The sequence below is a fragment of the Rhinoderma darwinii genome, chromosome 10, assembly GCF_050947455.1.
Source record: "Rhinoderma darwinii isolate aRhiDar2 chromosome 10, aRhiDar2.hap1, whole genome shotgun sequence".
Taxonomy (NCBI): domain Eukaryota; kingdom Metazoa; phylum Chordata; class Amphibia; order Anura; family Rhinodermatidae; genus Rhinoderma; species Rhinoderma darwinii.
Window position 1 is genome coordinate 71,336,992 of NC_134696.1, and position 18,754 is coordinate 71,355,745.

General features: G+C 43.1%; 1 protein-coding gene across 5 annotated transcripts in view; it reads left to right on the top strand.

Moving 5' to 3' along the window:
* LOC142661486 (carbonic anhydrase-related protein 10-like) overlaps positions 1-18,754 on the top strand; it is a 676,742-nt gene that overhangs the window by 360,057 nt on the left and 297,931 nt on the right. For all 5 annotated transcript variants that reach the window (XM_075838886.1, XM_075838887.1, XM_075838889.1 and 2 more), the window contains 2 exons: positions 4,639-4,824; positions 6,892-6,987. In XM_075838886.1, the coding sequence (XP_075695001.1) occupies positions 4,639-4,824; positions 6,892-6,987 (282 nt within the window). The remainder of the gene's footprint in view (positions 1-4,638; positions 4,825-6,891; positions 6,988-18,754) is intronic.

An 18,754-nucleotide genomic window follows, 5' to 3' on the forward strand; every position in this document is an offset into this window, starting at 1 on the left:
TGTGGGTAACCAAACAGCTTATTTGTCAAGAACAAGGGGCCCATTGGTTCTCTAGAAAGCTTTTTTCCTTTTGTTTCAATATCGGACCAGTACCTCACAAGTAATTATGCTGTGAAAGCAGGGGTATACCTAGAAAAGGCTGAGCCCCATAGCAAACTAGTCCCTTGCATGCAAGCTAGTAGAAAGGAGGAAGTGTTGTTGTATAGGTAACATTTTTAACATTATATAATCTAAATAGTTTCAGTGTTCTCTGATTCATTACTTAATATATCTTCAATAGACGTCAAAGTTCTTTCTTTTTATTTTTAACAGAACTTTAAAACTAATATCAATTAAAGAGGCTCTGTCACCAGATTTTGCAGCCCCTATCTGCTATTGCAGCAGATCGGCGCTGCAATGTAGATTACAGTAACGTTTTTATTTTTAAAAAACGAGCATTTTTGGCCAAGTTATGACCATTTTCGTATTTATGTAAATGAGGCTTGCAAAAGTCCAAGTGGGCGTGTTGAAAAGTAAAAGTCCAAGTGGGCGTGTATTATGTGCGTACATCGGGGCGTGTTTACTACTTTTACTAGCTGGGCTTTCTGATGAGAAGTATCATTCACTTCTCTTCAGAACGCCCAGCTTCTGGCAGTGCAGATCTGTGACATCACTCACAGGTCCTGCATCGTGTCGGCACCAGAGGCTACAGTTGATTCTGCAGCAGCATCAGCATTTGCAGGTAAGTAGCTACATCGACTTACCTGCAAACGTCGATGCTGCTGCAGAATCATCTGTAGCCTCTGGTGTCGATGTGTCCTCGCTCGTCTGACACGATGCAGGACCTGTGAGTGACGACACAGCGTGATCTCTGGAGAACACGGCTGTGTCTGCACTGCCAGAAGCTGGGCGTTGTGAAGAGAAGTGGATGATACTTCTATGCACAACGCCCAGCTAGTAAAAGCAGTAAACACGCCCCGATGTACGCACATAATACACGCCCAGTTGTACTTTTACTTTTCAACACGCCCAGTTGTACTTTTGCAAGCCTCATTTGCATAAATACGAAAATGGTCATAACTTGGCCAATAATGCTCGTTTTTTTAAAATAAAAACGTTACTGTAATCTACATTGCAGCGCCTATCTGCTGCAATAGCAGATAGGGGTTGCAAAATCTGGTGACAGAGCCTCTTTAAGGCATATAACTAGAGTAGACCACTAGTTATTGATTGAAAGGGTCTGAACACAGGGGCACCTAGGATGTTTTCTCTGTACAGTGCTACTCCCAACTTAGTGATGTTATGTAACCACAGCTTAGTCCAAATGACTTGTGAATTTATTAAAGCTGTATTGTGCTCTTCAGTATAGTGCCTGTTGGGAAGTGGGAAGGTATGAAATAAAAGAAAATAGAGAAGAGGCCAAGGCTTTTCCACTCTAGGGATTTATGGAGTGCAAGTAATCTAACTTCCGTTGTGAAAAAAAAATCTTAACAATTATAAAATTCTGGCTACCTGCAGCTGCCACTAGGAGGAGCTCAACTTGTGGCTGCGACAGTAAGAAATGTATCAAATATAGGGGCTGTCAGATTTGAAGTAGTGCAATATGGAGACCGGATGATGAGCTGATTGTGCAGTGAGTCCCACACTAGTAATAGTGCCCTATAAAGGTCTGTGGTTATGACAAAATTATTTATTCTTGGTTAGGCTCCACCTGGACACTTTGCATAAAATTATTTAATTCCTCCCACCCAGCACAGCCTCTGGCTTGCTTGTCACTCATGCTGCATCAATCACTCCTAATGTACTACCAGTGTCTGTTACAGAACCAGCAAGTCTTAGATCTCACTTCTTCCAGAAGGAAATAATTCACCTAAAGTATTTCAGTTAGTCCGTTGTCCACACCTAACGAAATTGCTGCATAAAATTTCTGCAGCAATTCCTTTGAAAGTAGCAGACATTCCACTGCGGAAAAAACACCATTTGCTGCGTCTTTTACTGCAGAAAATGGTGCGTATTTTGCTGTGTTTGTCACAATTCTGGGAGATGGTGACATCTCTGAAAGATGCCACTTTTCACTTTCGGCAGCAGGAATTGACATGCTGCAGTCCGAAAAATACGCACCGCAGGTCAATTTCTGGTCGGAATTTTTACACAGCGTGTGGATGAGATTTCTTAAATCTCACCCACTTTGCTACTCCTGTATTCTGCTGCGTATTTTCAGTCTGGACAGAAAATATGCAGCAATTCCGCTACGTGTGGACAAGCCCTAAGTGTTCCTGGAATTTTTCTCTAAAGGGAATCTGTCACAAGGATAAGCCTGTATTACTTACTGTTCAGGTTGTGGGTCAAAATGCACCCTGCATGTTAATTGAGTTGGACTACATAGCTACATCCATGACACCTTACATACTAAGGTGCTTGTGGACTTACCCAACCTTTAAGGCTACCAGGACACTACATTACCAGACACTTATTAGTCATTGGAGTTATATTGTCTTTATTAGATCTTGTTTTTTATTCCACGTTAAAGGAGTCTGTGCTTATAAAGGAAAGCAGGACATTCAAGGAGTTATACAGGTTATTAAAATTGATTCTCTATCCTTAGGATAGGCTATCAGTATTAAATGGATGGGGGCCTGACTGTCAGCACCCCCGACGATCAGCTGTTTGAAGGGACCACAGCACCAGCGCCACAGTCTCTTCATTGCTTAGATGGTTCTCCTCTCGGTTTGTACTTGCACGCGTCGTTACATTTGTAGCAGCCGATCGGAGGGAAGGGAAGCCGAGTGTCAGACCCCCAAAGATCTAATATTGATGGTCTATTCTAAGGATCCTTACAAGTAATTAAAAGAAAATAAATAAAGAGGTCAGTGCCGGACTAAATCAGATTGTATAACTAAGTCTAATGAGACTATATAGTGACATACAAACAGCCCTCTCTTGTAGATGGTGCCACACACAGCCCCCTCTAGATAGTGCCACCCCCCTCTGTAGTTAGTGCCACACACCTCCTCTTCTAGATAGTGCCACACAGCCCCCTTGTAGACAGTGCCACACACACACACACACACACACACACACACACACACACACACCCTTGTAGATAGTGACACACAGTCGCTTGTAAATAGTACTATACACCCAATTGTAAATAGTGCCACACACACCCTTACCATACCTCCCAACTTTCAAGTATCACAAAGAGGGACAAGCATCATTGCACGCATAGCAACACAGTATAATGCCCTCTAGCTGTCACCATACAGTATAATGACTCCATAGCTGCCACCATACAGTATAATGCCCCCATATATGCACCCATGCAGTATAAAGTCTACATAGATGACCCCATGCAGTATAATGCCCAATCAATTTCCCCCATACAGCATAATGCCCCTATAGCTGCTCCCATACAGCATAATGCCCCTATAGCTGCTCCCATACAGCATAATGCCCATAGCTGCCTCATACGGTATAATGCCCCATAGTTGCCCCATACGCTTAATGCCCCCAAAGCTGTCCCATACAGCTTAATGCCCCATAGCTGCCCCCATATAGTATAGTGCCCTATTGCAGCCCCCATACAGTAGAATGCCCCTACAGCTACCCCCATACAGTATAATGCCCCCATAGCTGCCCCATGCAGTATAATGCCACATTAGATGTCCCTATACAGTAAAATGCCCCATAACTGCCCCAAACAGTATAATACCCCTTAGATGCCCCTAGTGTCAGTGCCCATGTAGATAGTGCCCATGTAGATAGTGCCTCACCCCCTTGAAGATAGAACCACTGTCCCTGTAGATAGCGCTACCTCCTCCCCCCTCTGTAGATAGCGCCATTGGGACTCTCTCTAGGAGCGAAATCCCCAGCCAGAGCATAGGCCAGGGGTTCCGCTCCTAGATGCTACCGTTGATATATGAACAGTGACGTCACTGTCAATATATGGACAGTAAAGTCAGGGGCTACTCCTGGAGTGGTGTCCCCTGCCATAGCATCGGCAATGGGGATTCCGCTTCAGAGGAGCCACTGACGTCGCAGTGCATATATGGACAGTAACGTCAGCGGCTACTCCTGGAGCGGAATCCTCTGCCATAGTGTCGGCAATGAGGATTCCGCTACAGAGGAGCCACTGACGTCACTGTCCATATATGAGAATGCAGATACAGTTGACTGCGGGACAGGCCGCCCGTGACGGATGGGAGATATTATTCCTCTCCTGGAGGAGGAACCCCTGACATCACTGTCCAAATATGGATGGTGACATCAGGGGGGATTCTGCTCCAGGAGAAGTCAATTGTACCTGTGCCCGGCCCTGTACCCGACTTGGCGCCCCCACTACCATCTCTCCTATTTGTGCCCGGGCACATGCCCTGCCTGCCCCCCTAGCTACGCCCCTGAGGGAAGCGAAAAGTGAAGTCATTGCCTGAACAATGAGTTTGGGCATTCAACAAGCTGTACCTGCTAAAGAGTGAGAACACTGAGGGAATGGGCAGGAATCTATCTCATGACTACCAGAATATGAAGATTAGCTGAGAAAGGCAAAGAGATGCTGCCAAGCTTTACAAAAAATGTACTCTCTCAAAACCCACACCTAAACCGCCCAATAATGGTTTAATGTTAGTTACAAAACAAATGTGGTTCTCTATTGTTTTTCAGATCAGTGGAACAATGCACAACACAGGAAGACATGTGTCCTTTCGTCTGGACAAGCTGCATCAAGTTAACATTTCTGGTGGTCCCCTGCTATATAACCATCGACTTGAAGAGATTATGTTGCATTTTGGCAGTGAGAATGGCATTGGGTCAGAACATCTCATGAACAAAGAAGCCTCGGCTGGAGAGGTGGCTGTAATAACAGAAATAATTAGATAATTCTATTCATAAATATATTTTTGTAATTAATATAGAGGGGCACTAAAAGAAATGTAGTTGTGAAACATTTCATTTATTTTATTATTGAAAATGGGGCAGAGAAACATGTAAAAGGTAAATGTAATATTTGACTAGGTTTATATTTAAAGTAAGTCAAATAGTACATTAATTAAATATGAGAGATAGATAGATATGAGAGATAGATAGATAGATAGATAGATAGATAGATAGATAGAAATCCACCATCCAGCCGCAACAGTGAAAAAATTGGATGGGTGCACACCTTAGGGATCCGACCAACTCCCAGTTCAATCCATAAATCCAAAGAAATAGGCAGCACTCCAATTCAACAAAGAAAAAGTGATTTTCTTTATTGGCCTCGTACAATGTTTTGGCTCAAATGCTGGAGCCTTTTTCAAGCATACATTCACTGTGCAGTGATAAATATGGAGACTCAACAAATAGTCCCTATCACAAGTGATCAATACAAAAATACATATTAAATGACATAAAAAAACAGTGTTCTTATGCATTTTTTTTATGTACAAAAAATATAAGATATTGATATAGTACACTCCATTTCATAAACATAAATAAATTGTACCAGTATGTGTGTAAAGTGCATACAGTGCTAATTAGTGTGATAATCATGAATACAGTCACTTGTGTTTTAAAAATTCCCATGTTGTAAAAGAGCTCCACATTCCAGTGTTTAAGTTTGTAGCCATATCCGGCGTTCTTATATTGTTTTTGCGCCTGCATGGAAGACTAATATCATTATGCCGTACTGCGCATGTCTGCACATGCGTCGTAACCTATGTGGCTAGATGTGGATTAATTTTATGACGCATATTGTATCTCAACACATTTTCCATATTGCGCAACTGGACAACTGCAGCCAATCACAGGCCTTATTAGTAATGTCAGAACATATGGTACTTCATGTGACCGCTGCTGTGATTACCTTTATTAGAAGAGAAATTTTAGGAGCTTGGACTTTCATTAATTCCCAGAACGAAGGAGCAGTGGTACTCAATAGAATACACAAGCGCTTTTGGCATTGGCTTTGGGTTTTTGCAACTAAGAATCTTTGACACACACATAGTTCACGGTTTCCTAAGTAGAAAAAAAGATAACCATGTTCCTAAGAATTAGAAAAAAAGATTACCAAGTTATATGATTAAAATTGTGATATTACATGGGCCAAATAGAGGGCTATACTGGACGCTGCCGGATTAAGTTATATGCTGAATCGGAGATTTTTGCTTTATCTTAAATATACTGACTCCCAGAACACTATCTGGTCTCTAGGGATTGTGACCAGTCCCTGCTCAATATTTTACTAGTTTGGGTCATTTCCATAATAGATGTATGTCATTTGCCCCTTCCATCGAACACTTTGGACACTTTGATTAATTCATTACTCCAACTTTATTTAGAAAATCCAGAGATTTGTATAAAGTACGTGCAAATGTGGGACCCAATATGTGTTGCTGAAGGACACATGGTTAAAAAAATAATAATTAAATACAATCCCACAGAGTACAATTTTTTTCCCAAACTTCTTTAACCTTACCTACATTTAGATACAGCAATCTCTGATCTCCTTGTTATAAAATATTTACATAACGTGGAAGTACACCCCTTTTCCCCTAGTGAAACCCATAAAAAGTTAAATGGGGTTCCAGTATTTTTGATGCAAGAATAGTGCTGCAGATTGCGATATTCTTGGCCCAGAGCGTCAGTGTAAAAAGAGCCTTACCCAACCACATAGCATTTAAAATATTAGGTATATCTAACACCTAATATATGATAGAACATGCTCCTATAGTTAGTTGTCTAACCATTGAATTACACACACATTTTTCCTGATTTTTTTTTTTCTCTCCTTTTTCATGGAGCGATTAATCTGTGTTTGTCCATGCTTGTTCTCTCTACTTCCTACTTATCCATCTTGCTTCTTTGAAACTATGACCCTTGACTTTCTATCTTCTCTTTTAGCTATTGACCTTGTGAGATAACCCTCTCTTATTACAGATACAGCTGATTCATTATAACCAGGATTTGTACAGTAATGTCAGCGAGGCATCCCGAAATCCCAATGGCCTGGCTATAATCTCCTTGTTTGTGAATGTGAGTACTTGTGTTTTCATGCAGTGAATACACGCTTTTTTCATTTTTTCTAGTATTAAATGGAGAGTTCCCTCTTTCTTTCACCATACAAGTTCATTTATTGCATGGTTAGTTTTGGTGGCCGCTGTACGTTCTCTACATCTTAGCAAGCATTTTTCATTTTAAACTTTCAATTACAATATGCGATTTAGCATCAGGTTTTGCAATAGTTGTAATATTTCTGATATGAAATAACATTATGTATTAATACTGTAAATATTTCTTGCATGATTTGTCTAGGTAAAATATGCATTATAGAGCAATATTGTTGAACATAACTATTTAAAGCTTGCCAATTTTAGTCTAGGGACAGTAGAGAAAGTAGACAATAGTACTATGAGACCATAAATATTTATAATAATACACAGTAAGGAGGAAACCACAATTGCTTTAAAAGGCATGCAAAATGGAAAATATCATAAAATGGATATCTGTGTAGAGTAATTTTGTAAAAGGTTGAAATTCATTCGCTGGAAATTCAGTCCCTAAGTCTGTATACTATAAAATACAGCAGCTGAATCCCTGTATTTATTTACCTACATACCTTAATATAGTTGTATGCTACATACATTTTGGTCACGTATAAACAATAGTGTGCTGGCTGTGTGGTACGCCAGTCTGGGAAGAAGAGTATTCACACCTATGTTGCAGAAAGTGAGGACATTTTGCTTTCAAATATTGAAACCAAATGTTAATGGGGGAGCGTTCCCCTTATAAATACACAAGATTCATAACTAAGCCCAGTGCATTCTTTGATCCTTTCTATTAGCAAAATGGAACAATATTTTTGTCATCATAGTCTAAAGGCTTTAAAGAGAATGTGTCGTAAATGAAAGTTTTTTTTTTAAAGTAAGTTACTTATTTTTATTATATTTTTTAAGGTTGTTTTGCTTTATTTTATTTTCTTCCACAAGGTGGGAAGTATTAAAAATTAAATAATAATTTGACATGTTTTCCTATGTTAGCCACCAGAGGCAGCACTTCCCAGAATTAGAGCAAGGTGAATCGCTTACAGCTGCTGTAGATGTGGAAGGGAGACTCACCCCTCCTTATTTTTGGTTACAAGCCAGCAAAAGGTGTCTTTAAATTGATAAGTATTGTCCAGCTACCATTTTGGGAATGCTTTTACAATGGCAGCTGGCAGATCTCTAGAACACACCAAAAGGTTTAGAATGATGAAAGTTAATGGGTGTAATACATATACGCCAAAAAGCGCCCACAAAATGTGTCAAAAGCCCCTTGAAAGCCGCGTAAAAAAAACAGTTGATTAAGCTTCCCATTTACATCAATGCGAAAGCCGCAAGTAAGAAAATGCCGCTGTTTGTTTTCCACGAGAGTGGTACAAAGTCACCTGGGTAAAAAACGCTTTCGGGGGTTTTATGGCGATGATTCCGACGAGGTTTCCGCATTAAAATCAGCGCCAGCAAGCTCTGTGTGAACATGGAGTTATATCTCTGTTTTCTAATACTTTATTACCACCTTAGTAATGGAAGTTGTCTGTTTGACGACGTCCATTACTAAGGCTTAGTGTTAGCCTGTAAAAAGGCTAGCACTAACCCCCTATTATTACTCCGGTACCCACCTCCACCAGGGGTATCAGGTAGAGCCGGGTGCGATCCAGTATCAGACTGTCTGTAGTGATGGTCGGGCACTGGGACGGCCACAGGCTGGTATTATTAGGCTGGGAAAGGCCAAAAACAGTGCTAAGCTTTGGCTGTTTTATTGTATCTGGCTGGTTAGGAAAATGGGGGCAACCCCACGTCGTTTTCGTCAATTATTTATTCATTTAAAAAAAAAAAAAACGATGTGCGGTCCCCCCCATTTTCATAACCAGCCAGATACAATAAAACAACTGCAGCCTAGCATTACCAGGGTGGGAAGGGACACTCTTTTTAGTCTTTCCCAGCCTAATAGTACCAGCCTTCCGGCTGCCCCAGTGTCCGACTATCACTACAAATGGTGGCGGTGGGTAGCGGGGTATTAATAGGGGGTTAGTGCTAGCTTTTTAGTTTTTTTACAGGCTAACACTAAGCCCTGCCTTAGTAATGGATGTCGTCAAACAGACAAATGTCATTACTTGGGCGCTAATATTTTACTTTCTTGTATTAAAAAACACAGAGACATAAGTAAATATTTTTTATTGAAATAAAAACTCCCCCACACAACCCTCTTTCACCATTTTATTAAAAAAAAAAAAGGAGATCGTCGACGTAGTCCAACCAATCTACGATGTAGTCTAAACAGACCAAGGAACCCGCAAAGCACAAAAAAATTAAGTTAGTAATATGCAGCTGCTTCATTTTTTTCTCCTACTGTGAAATCGACATGTATTTACACAGCGGTTCACAGTAGAAGCAAGGACTGAAGGAGCAGCTACATATGAGCACCGCTGATCCTTCATAGCCGCTTATCAGCTGTTTTGAAGGATAAGTGGAGAGCACCGCTGCTCCGTCAATCCTTGCTCACTGTAATGTCCGTGGCTGCGGGCTGTCAGCTCCTACCTCCCCCTGACAGCCACGAGTCGGCAAGCGCTGGCCCCAGCCTCCTCCTCAGGAGACGCCAGCGTTCGCGTCCACTCACCTCTGCCGGATCCCGTAGGGTGCCCGCTCTTAAAGGGGCAGCGTGCTCACCGGACCTCATGGACGAACTTTGACCCATGAGTACCCTGGACTATAAGAGGGGTCCAGCCCCCTAGTTCTATGCCTGAGCGTTGTTGTGTTCCCTATAGTTTGTCTATGTGATGGCCTCCTAATGTGTTTCCTGTTGCAGTCCCTGTTCTAGTCCCTGTCCCTGTACCTATGCCTGTTTCCAGTTCCTGTTCCTAGCAATCCATACCTCCTGGTCTAGCACTGAGCTGTGCCAAAGTCGTGCCGTGCTGCATCCACGTCTGACCTGCTTCACCTCGCCTGATGTCCGCCTGCTACCTATGTCCCAGCCGAGCCTGCCCTGCTGCTGTCTGAGCTGCCACAGGTACCTATAGAACTATAGACATTCACCTGCTCCCTGTTGGCCAGCTGCCTTACCGCCAAGGCAGTACGGCCCAGTGGGTCCACAGACCCTCCGTGACACTCCTACTGTTAATTGCCCTATAGCGGCGGTTCACATTATTACATCCGTCTCCCATTCAAGTGAATATGAGAAGGCTGTTCCGCTGCTCCGTCGTTCCTTGCTCCTACTATGAATGGCTCTTCTATTCAAGTGAATAGTAAAAGGCTGTAATACTGTGAACTGCCGATAGAGGGCGATTCACAGTAGAAGAAAGAAACGACGGAGCAGTGGTGTACGGCGCTGATCCTTCAAAACAGCTGAAAAGCGGCTATGAAGGATCAGTGGCGCTCGTGTGCCGCTGATCCTTCATAGCCGCCAATCAGCTGTTTTGAAGGACCAGCAGCGAGCACGGCTTCTCCGTCTAGCACCCCTCCCCCCACACAAACCCCCTCACACACACAAACCCCCAAACATGCAACCGCTTCACACTCAGACCCTCCCACACACACACAAACCCCACCCCCCAACATGCAACTGCACCACACACAGACCCCCTCAACACACACACACCGCCCCCCTACACACAAATGTCCACCGCACGCACGCACAAGCACCTTACCTGCAGTGCGCCCGGTCTTCACCAAAATGGAGCCGATTTCCCCCTACAAACCAGCTTCTATGCTGGGTCGCTCTGAACTGCGCATGCGCAGTCCAGAGCTAGACAGCAGAAGCACGGGATATAACGAACGGTTCCCGTTCGTTATGTCCTATGCCCTGTAGCTGCCATATTTCATTTGTGTATGTGTCGGGAAGAGACACAAACAGATGAAAAAAAAACATGGTCACCCTCAGTAGAGTAAAAGAGTGTTAATAAAAAAAACATTTTATGTGAAAAAATAAATAAAGTAAATATAATATTTTATTAAATAAAAACACATAAATTAATTAAAAAAACAAAATTATTTTTACTTTTCCTTTAAGCTTTTTCAATGACACCTGCATGCCAGCCTATCCCTAAGGGCATGTAGGTGACCATGTAAATTCCTTAACTACACGGCTCACTGACCCCCAACAAATACAAGGCCTGCCCTACCCCATCTTGCTGTCTGGACAAAAAGATGTCCAGGCCAATGTCTGTCAGGTGCACCCAGTCTGGCAACAACAAGCAATATCTTTGCCAATGCCATCATTCACCAAACTCCCCCTGGGATAAAAAAGATGATGAATGAAGCAAAATTTTCCGGGCTCCTTCTTCAGAACTGCACCAAGTGGGGACATCCTAAGGTTAGGAAACAGTAAATCACGAAAGGGGCCTGCCCAACTTTATTTCCTTAGAGACTTACTCCCTACTCGCCTCCGGAAATTCTGAAGCAGATTTTAGGTTTCTGAACTAAACTGGAGCGGCCTGCAAAGTGAAAGGGATAAAAAAAAGCCAAAACAAAAACCAAACCTAAGCAGGGTGGTCTCCACCGTCTTGGGGTACCGGTCTAGCCATGGGAGCATCGCACACACCAGCATCGGCGTCCAGTCCCCATAAACATCCGCCGAGCTAGAGGGGACCCCCTGACGCCGTGAGCATCTAACAGCGGAAAGGGTTCCCCGACAATTAGAGCACTCGTGCTTAAATTTACTAGCCCCATAGAACCGACAGTGGCTCTCATTAAAGAGCCAGAAAGATCCTGCCTTGCGCATGGCCCCGCCACCGCTGCTTAAATTAGACCCTGCGGGGATAGAAGTAGCGGGGGCAGCTGGCTGAAAGTGCCGCTGCAAAATCATCAGTCATTTTGGTATCCCGTCCAACATCCAGCCTCTGAGCCGGCCTCCTCCGAAACTCTTCATAATACCTGAACTGAAAATGGTGTCCAAATAAACAAACAACTGACCAGCACACTCAGGCCACTTAACACTAAAGACACTACCCAAAACCTTTGGTTTATTCAATGCGCCCCTCTCAAAGCGCAGCTCCTTCTCGACTGTGGACGAATCGACTGACAAAAGAGACCATATATCAACATAATTGTTCTTAAAAAAAAATCATAAACATCATCAGATAAATGAGCCCCAAGAGGAGAAATGCTACAAAAATAATTGTCTCTACTGTAAAAGCTGACACTGAAGGCGTCGACGTCTATGTGGAAGCCTTAACCTTGGATTTCGCTGCCATGGAATGCACTGCCTGTTCCACAGGGGAAGGTACAGTGCCAGCCAACAGAGAATACACAGCAGAAAGCAAATTAGCATCAGACAAACTACATACATTCCATGCCCTGAGGCAATCCAACTCACCATGTCCAGGAGTAGCCGCTGAAATTGCCTCGGTGGCAGGCATCGCGGCAGGCGTTGGGGCCTGAGCTGAAGGGGACACTACCAGTGTGGCCGACGCTGACACCCGAGACCTGTCAGATGACTGACGACGATGATGGCGACCACCGTGCTTCGAACCACTTCTAACACTGCTCCGACTATCGCCATCTGCCCGCAAACTCCCGGTAGTGAGCTCCAAGGAGCGAGAATCAGAGGGCGACCGATGTTAACTCGGAGAACGGCGACAGCGGGATCTAACGACTGACAAAAGAGACAGCTGATCTTGGCCGAGATGACCTGACATAAAGTGCTGGACCCTGAATTAATGCAGGCACAGGCCCAGCTACAATGGCGGCCGCAGCGGGCACAACAGCTGACCGCACCCTTGACCGAATGAGGCTCCAAGGGAAGAAAAGCTCAGAGCCATCCTGGGACCCCTCATCTTTAAGAGGGGAAAGATCGTGCCAATCCCCTGCCTGATGCTCTGCCTCCCTAAGCTGAGTGGAGCCTAATGCAGCGTCCTCCAAATACACTGGGGCTAAAAGGAGGGACACACTGCCTGATGGCGTAGCAGCCGCAGCTGCAGTAAGTGAGGCTGGGTACAAGGCCTGCAGGATGAGACCCCGTCCAGCTGATGGATGGGGCCTGAAGCTCTCTAAACCGGAGGGAAACGCGGGCATAGGGAGAAGGGGGGGGGCAAACTCTATGTCCGCATCCGCTGACACCACTATGGCTGGGACACAAGCGCCGGAGGAGACACTAAGCGCTGGGAGGAGTGGGTGGAGCTATCCACGGCGCCGGAACCTAAGACCGGAGGCTGCATGTTACCTGTCTCTGATGAGGAGAAACGGGCGGCTCGCGATGAGCACCGTCTGGGCACAGTAGAGGAGGGAGCCGGCTCAGCTGCCTCCTGAAGGAGGGACTGCAGCCAGGCACTCCCTTCCGCTTCCACTGTACGGTGAATGACAGCAACGAGCTCTTGTAGGTACATGCTGAGAAGTTTCACAGCCAAAACAGGAAGTAGAGAGGGGTAGGATGAGGGGAGGATGAGCTTATATGCTCCCCCTGTTAGCATAACCACCCCCCATAGGCTAACACAAAAGCTCGGGAACAAGAGATTGAGAAGGGGGGTTGAAAGGGGAATTAGAGCTGCAATATTTCCTACACTTTGAAAAATTAATTAACCCCTACCTGGCAACAGTCCCAGGCCCAGCGGCTATATGCCTGTGAGCCTACAAGATTTGCAGGGTAGATTAGATCACCTTTTGCTGGTCATCTGAGCACTTATTGAGTGAATCATGTCCTTTTTCCACCTCTGCCTCTCTGTGGCTCAGGTGCATAACCTCCTCCGCAAAGGAGTGCAGAATAATACATGTTCTCAAGGCGGATAATATAAATCTCAAAGTCCTCTTTGGTGGGTAAGGATTTCAGGTACTCCTTCATATTTCATTCCCCCTCAGAAGTGGGCGTGTGCTACTGTGGCGTAGACCTAATTAAGCAAGGGCTCAATGTGGAGGCCTGGGAGGAAGAGGGAGTCGGCCATCTTACGCATTAGGCACAACCGCAATCATGAGAGAGGTTTGGGAGCCAAAAAGCCTCTGGATCACTGGGTTCCTGTCATCATGGTTGTAGCTGTTGGTAACTTAGTGATTCTGCGCACCATTACAACAGGTTTAAATTGATGTAGCTCATCTTTTATAAGTATTTTGCAGTTAGAGAGCATAGAGGTCGTGCTATTCACTCCTCCATAGGCAAACCACACACCCTTTATATTTTTATTCATCTATGAAATAAGTAGAGAAATAATTAGCATGATTAAGTGTCTTAATTATGTTTTTGTTTTGTTTTTCAAACTTGACAGTAATTCATAGGTGATTATACTCTACAAATTCAAGAGTTAATACATGGTTTATAACATTTTGTCTATCCAACAATAATTCTGATGAGGAGAGTATAACAAAGATTCCTTTCTTTATAGATGTAAAATATATAAGATATCACTTTATTGTGAATGAGGTTCTTAATTCTGTTTAAAAATTCAATGTCATTTGGTGTTTTATAGTCGATAAAAGTTTCCTCAGCTAACTGCAGCAGATTCCATATGAATGGGGCTAATATGTCCAAACATTGTCTAACCAGTTGTCTCAATTGTGATTCTTCAGATGCTGCAAAACCTGAAATGTTGTAGTTTTGTAATAGTTGGAAAGCCACAGGTTGGAGAATGGTGAACACCGGTCTAAACTATACTGCTATGCCAGGGGTACTCAACTACTTTTGGTAAAGGTTCACATACATGGGTCCGCCATCAAGTGAATTTTGAGCTGAACATCAACAGCAAAGATGTTGTAATAGTAAGTAATCCCATGTAACTCGCATTAGGAACCCCAATGCGTCTCTTTTTAACCCCATGCATCGCACATTGGTAACAGAAATGTAAGGCACATTGGGGTTACTGATGTAAACCACATGGGTTACTAAACTGGTAACCATATGTGTCTCACATTAACAGTAATAACCCCATGTGCTTCACATTAGTAACCCCAATTTTTCTCACATTAGTGTTACTAATGTCAGATGTATCGGGTTAAAATGAGGCGCATGGGGTTCCTAATGGGCAGTACAGTACATGGGATTACTAACTATTAATGTGAGGCACATCGGGGTTACTAAATTAATAGCCCCATGTATCTTACATTATAATAGTAAGTAACCTCATGTACCTCACCTTAGTAACCCCAAATGTTCCCTAATGCTAGGCACATGTGGATTTGTGAGGCACATGGAGAGTAAGTGAAACACATGGGGATTGTTTCAGGTCTAAAGTGAAGTTTTAAGGCGGGATTATGTAAAGTGGGTCACAATTTACGTAACGCACAGGAATTACTAAATGTTTCTAACTTTGATTTCCCTAAGTACCTCACATGTGAGGCACATAATGGTGCTAATGTGAGACACATAGAGGTACTACATTAGTTTCCTTATGTTTTTTTACAATATTAACTTTAACCCCTTAACCCCATTCACGCACAGTAACGTCATTGCAGCTAAGGACTTAGCACAACATCAAGTAACTGTACGTGACAGTGATGAAGCGGGCTCAGAAGCAAAAACCGGCCATCAGCAGGCGTCAGCCGTATTTTACAGCTCACACCCTGCTGTAACCGCCGGTACCGAAGCTAGCTCCAGTACCCGCCATAAAAACCTTAGATGACGCGGTCAAAAATGAGCACGTCATCTAGGTGGTTTGTAGTTGATCGGCAGACCCGCAACACGATTGCGAGGGTGCTGATGATGGCTATGGAAACCGGAGGGCTAACAATAGCCTCCCGGTCTGTCAAGCACAGAAGCCTATTAGGCCCTGCAGGAGGTGGGGCCTAATAGGCTTGCTATCAGCACAATATAAGATGGCAAGATTTAGAAGCTGAGCACGCGCCTTCAACTGCGGGTGTCAGTTGTATGTTACAGCTGACACCCTGCTGTAACAGCAGGGACTGGAGCTAGCGCCGATCCCCACCATTAACCCCTTAGATTCTGCGGTCAAAAGTGACAGTGACATCTAGGTTATTTGTAGCTGATCGGCACCCCAGCAATGCAATCGCGGGAGTGCCAATGGTTGCTATGGCAACCGGAGGCCTAACCATGGCCTTCTGGTCTATAAGTACGGAAGCCTCTTAGACCCTGCCGGAGGCAGGACCTAATAGGCATGTCTGTGCCCATCTCTGTCTCACTGTACTGCAATTTTAACCCCTTAAGGACACTGTTTTGGCCTTGTGGACACATTTATTTAAATCTGACGTGTTACTTTCTGAGGTAATAACTTTCGATTCTGAGATTGTTTTCTCGTAACACATTGTATTTTATGTTACTGTTAACATTTTGGCCTATTCAAATCGATTCTGTCCCCCTGCTCTGTAGTATGCCACTACACGACTACTTGGGGTTCCCATATTAACATGATGCTTTCAGCGTCTTGGACTTGGCCTATAAGGCAGGCACTAGGACGTGCCGGAGCGGCAGGTACACGTCATTGTGACATGACGCCGCTCTGATTGGTCCGGAAAGGAGGCTCATTCTACCTTTGATGTTTGGGGCTAAAACCTTAAATAGCTGGCGTCTTGACCACGCGCGCCATGGTCAGTGTGTTGGCTGCCCCTATTTTGAATTGTTTTACACCTCTGAGGAAACATCCAAATAAAATATGGTTGTAGAAACGCGTTAAGTGTTCCATTTAATATGACTAAAGAGATGTTACATGTTTAATATTAGTCCAGGCAGAGTTCAGTTATATATTTGCTTTATGAACCTTTGATAGGGTAATACCTGATGATTAGGGATTGTGCAGTACAATAGCTGTTGCTCCCTTAACTTATCCTATCTGAGTTGTTTGCCTACCTGGTTAGCCTGGAACCTTTTGTGGAGAGAATATTGGCTAAATTAGCCCAGTTTTAATAAATAGCTTTTTTTTTTTTTTATGTTCTTTTATTTTTCTAGGATGTTACAGGGCTTATAACTTTAGCAGCAATTTCTCAAATTTTCAAGAACATTTCCATAACCTACTTTTTTAAGGACAAGTTCAGTTCTGCATTGGCTTTGAGGGCCCTATATATTAGAAATTCTCCATTAGAAATTTGGCTTTTGGAGCTCAAATTTAATTGGAATGAACTTCGGTGGCCATGTCACATTTGTAAAGCCCCTGTGGGGCCGCACAAATGGAAACCCCCAAAAAGTGACTCCACAAAGGAAACTACACCCTTTAACCCTTTAAGGACGCAGCCTTGTTTTGGCCTTATGGCTCAGTGCCCATTTTTTAAATCTGACATATTTCAATTTATGTGGTAATAACTTCGGAATGCTTAAACTTATCCAAGCGATTCTGAGATTGTTTTCTCATGAGACATTGGGCTTTATGTTAGTGTAAAATTTGGTCGATATATTCAGTGTTTATTTGTGAAAAATTGCAAAATCTAGAGAACATTTTGAAAAAATTCAATTTTTCTGAATTTAAATGCATCTGCTTGTAAGGCAGATGGTTATACCACACAAGATAGTTACTAATTAACATTTCTCATATGTCTACTTTAGATTTGCATAGTTTTTTTAACATTCTTTTATTTTTCTTGGACGTTACAAGACTTAGAACATAAACAGCAATTTCTCATATTTTTAAGAATATTTCAAAAGCCTTTTTTTTACCTTACCTGTCCAGTTCTGAAGTGGCTTTGAGGGGCCTATGTATCAGAAACCCCCCAAAAAAAAACATTTTAAAAACTAGACCCCTCAAAGTATTCAAAACAGCATTTAGAAAGTTTTTTTTAACCCTTTAGGCATTTCACAGGAATTAAAGCGAAGTGGAGGTGAAATTAGCTAATTTAATTTTTCTTGCTGAATTTCAATTTTATTCCATTTTTTTCTGTAACACAGAAGGATTTACCAGAAAAGCACTACTAAATATGTATTGTCCAGATTCTTCAGTTTTTAGAAATGTACCACTAGTGTGCTCGTGGACTAAAACACAAGCCCCAGAAGCAAAGAAGCACCTAGTGCATTCTGTGGCCTCTTTCTTTATTAGAATATATTTTAGGCAGCATGCCCGGTTTGAAGAGGTGTTGAGGTGCCAAAACAAAAGGAATTCCAAAATGTAACCCCATTTTAGAAACTACACCCCTCAAGGAATTAATTTATGGTTTTTGTTACCATTTTGACCTCACAGTTTTTTCACAGCACGTGTTTGAATTGGGCTGTGAAATTAAAGATAATTAAATGTTTTCCAATAAGATCTCATTTTCTTAAATCTCAAATGTCTTACTTACCCCATTTTGTTGCCCAATTTCTCCTGAGTGCAGAAATACCCAATTTTTAGTGATAAACTGCTGTTTGGGCCTATGGGAGGGCTCAGAAGGAAAGGAGAGCTATGTGTTCTTTGGAGTCCAGATTTTGCTGGATTGGTTTTCAGGTGCCATTTTGCATTTTCAGAGCCCCAGAGGTATCAAAGCAATGGAAACCCACTAGAAGTGACCCAATTTTGGAAACTACACCCCTTAAAGGAACAGTGTCATCACAATTTTTTTTTAATATGTTAAAGATGTTAGTGCTTTATTAAAAACGTTTATATTTATTTGTGTGTTTGTGCTTTACTTTTTGTTATTTTTACACTTTTTCTTCTCTATGGGGGCTGCCATTTTTTGTTCCATTTCTGTATGTGTCGATTAACGACACATACAGACATGGAATACGGCAGCCACAGTCCCATAGAGACTGCGAACGGGTCCCGTCCCATCCACTTCTGTGTACGCCATCTGTGTGGGAACTGCGCATGCGCCGCTCCCACACAGTCCAACTTGAAATTGGCGCCGTCCGGCGCCATTTTCCTGTGGACCGGAAGTCGCGGCCGGACAGTAATATTACTACTTTCGGTCGCGACTTGTGCACTTGGACC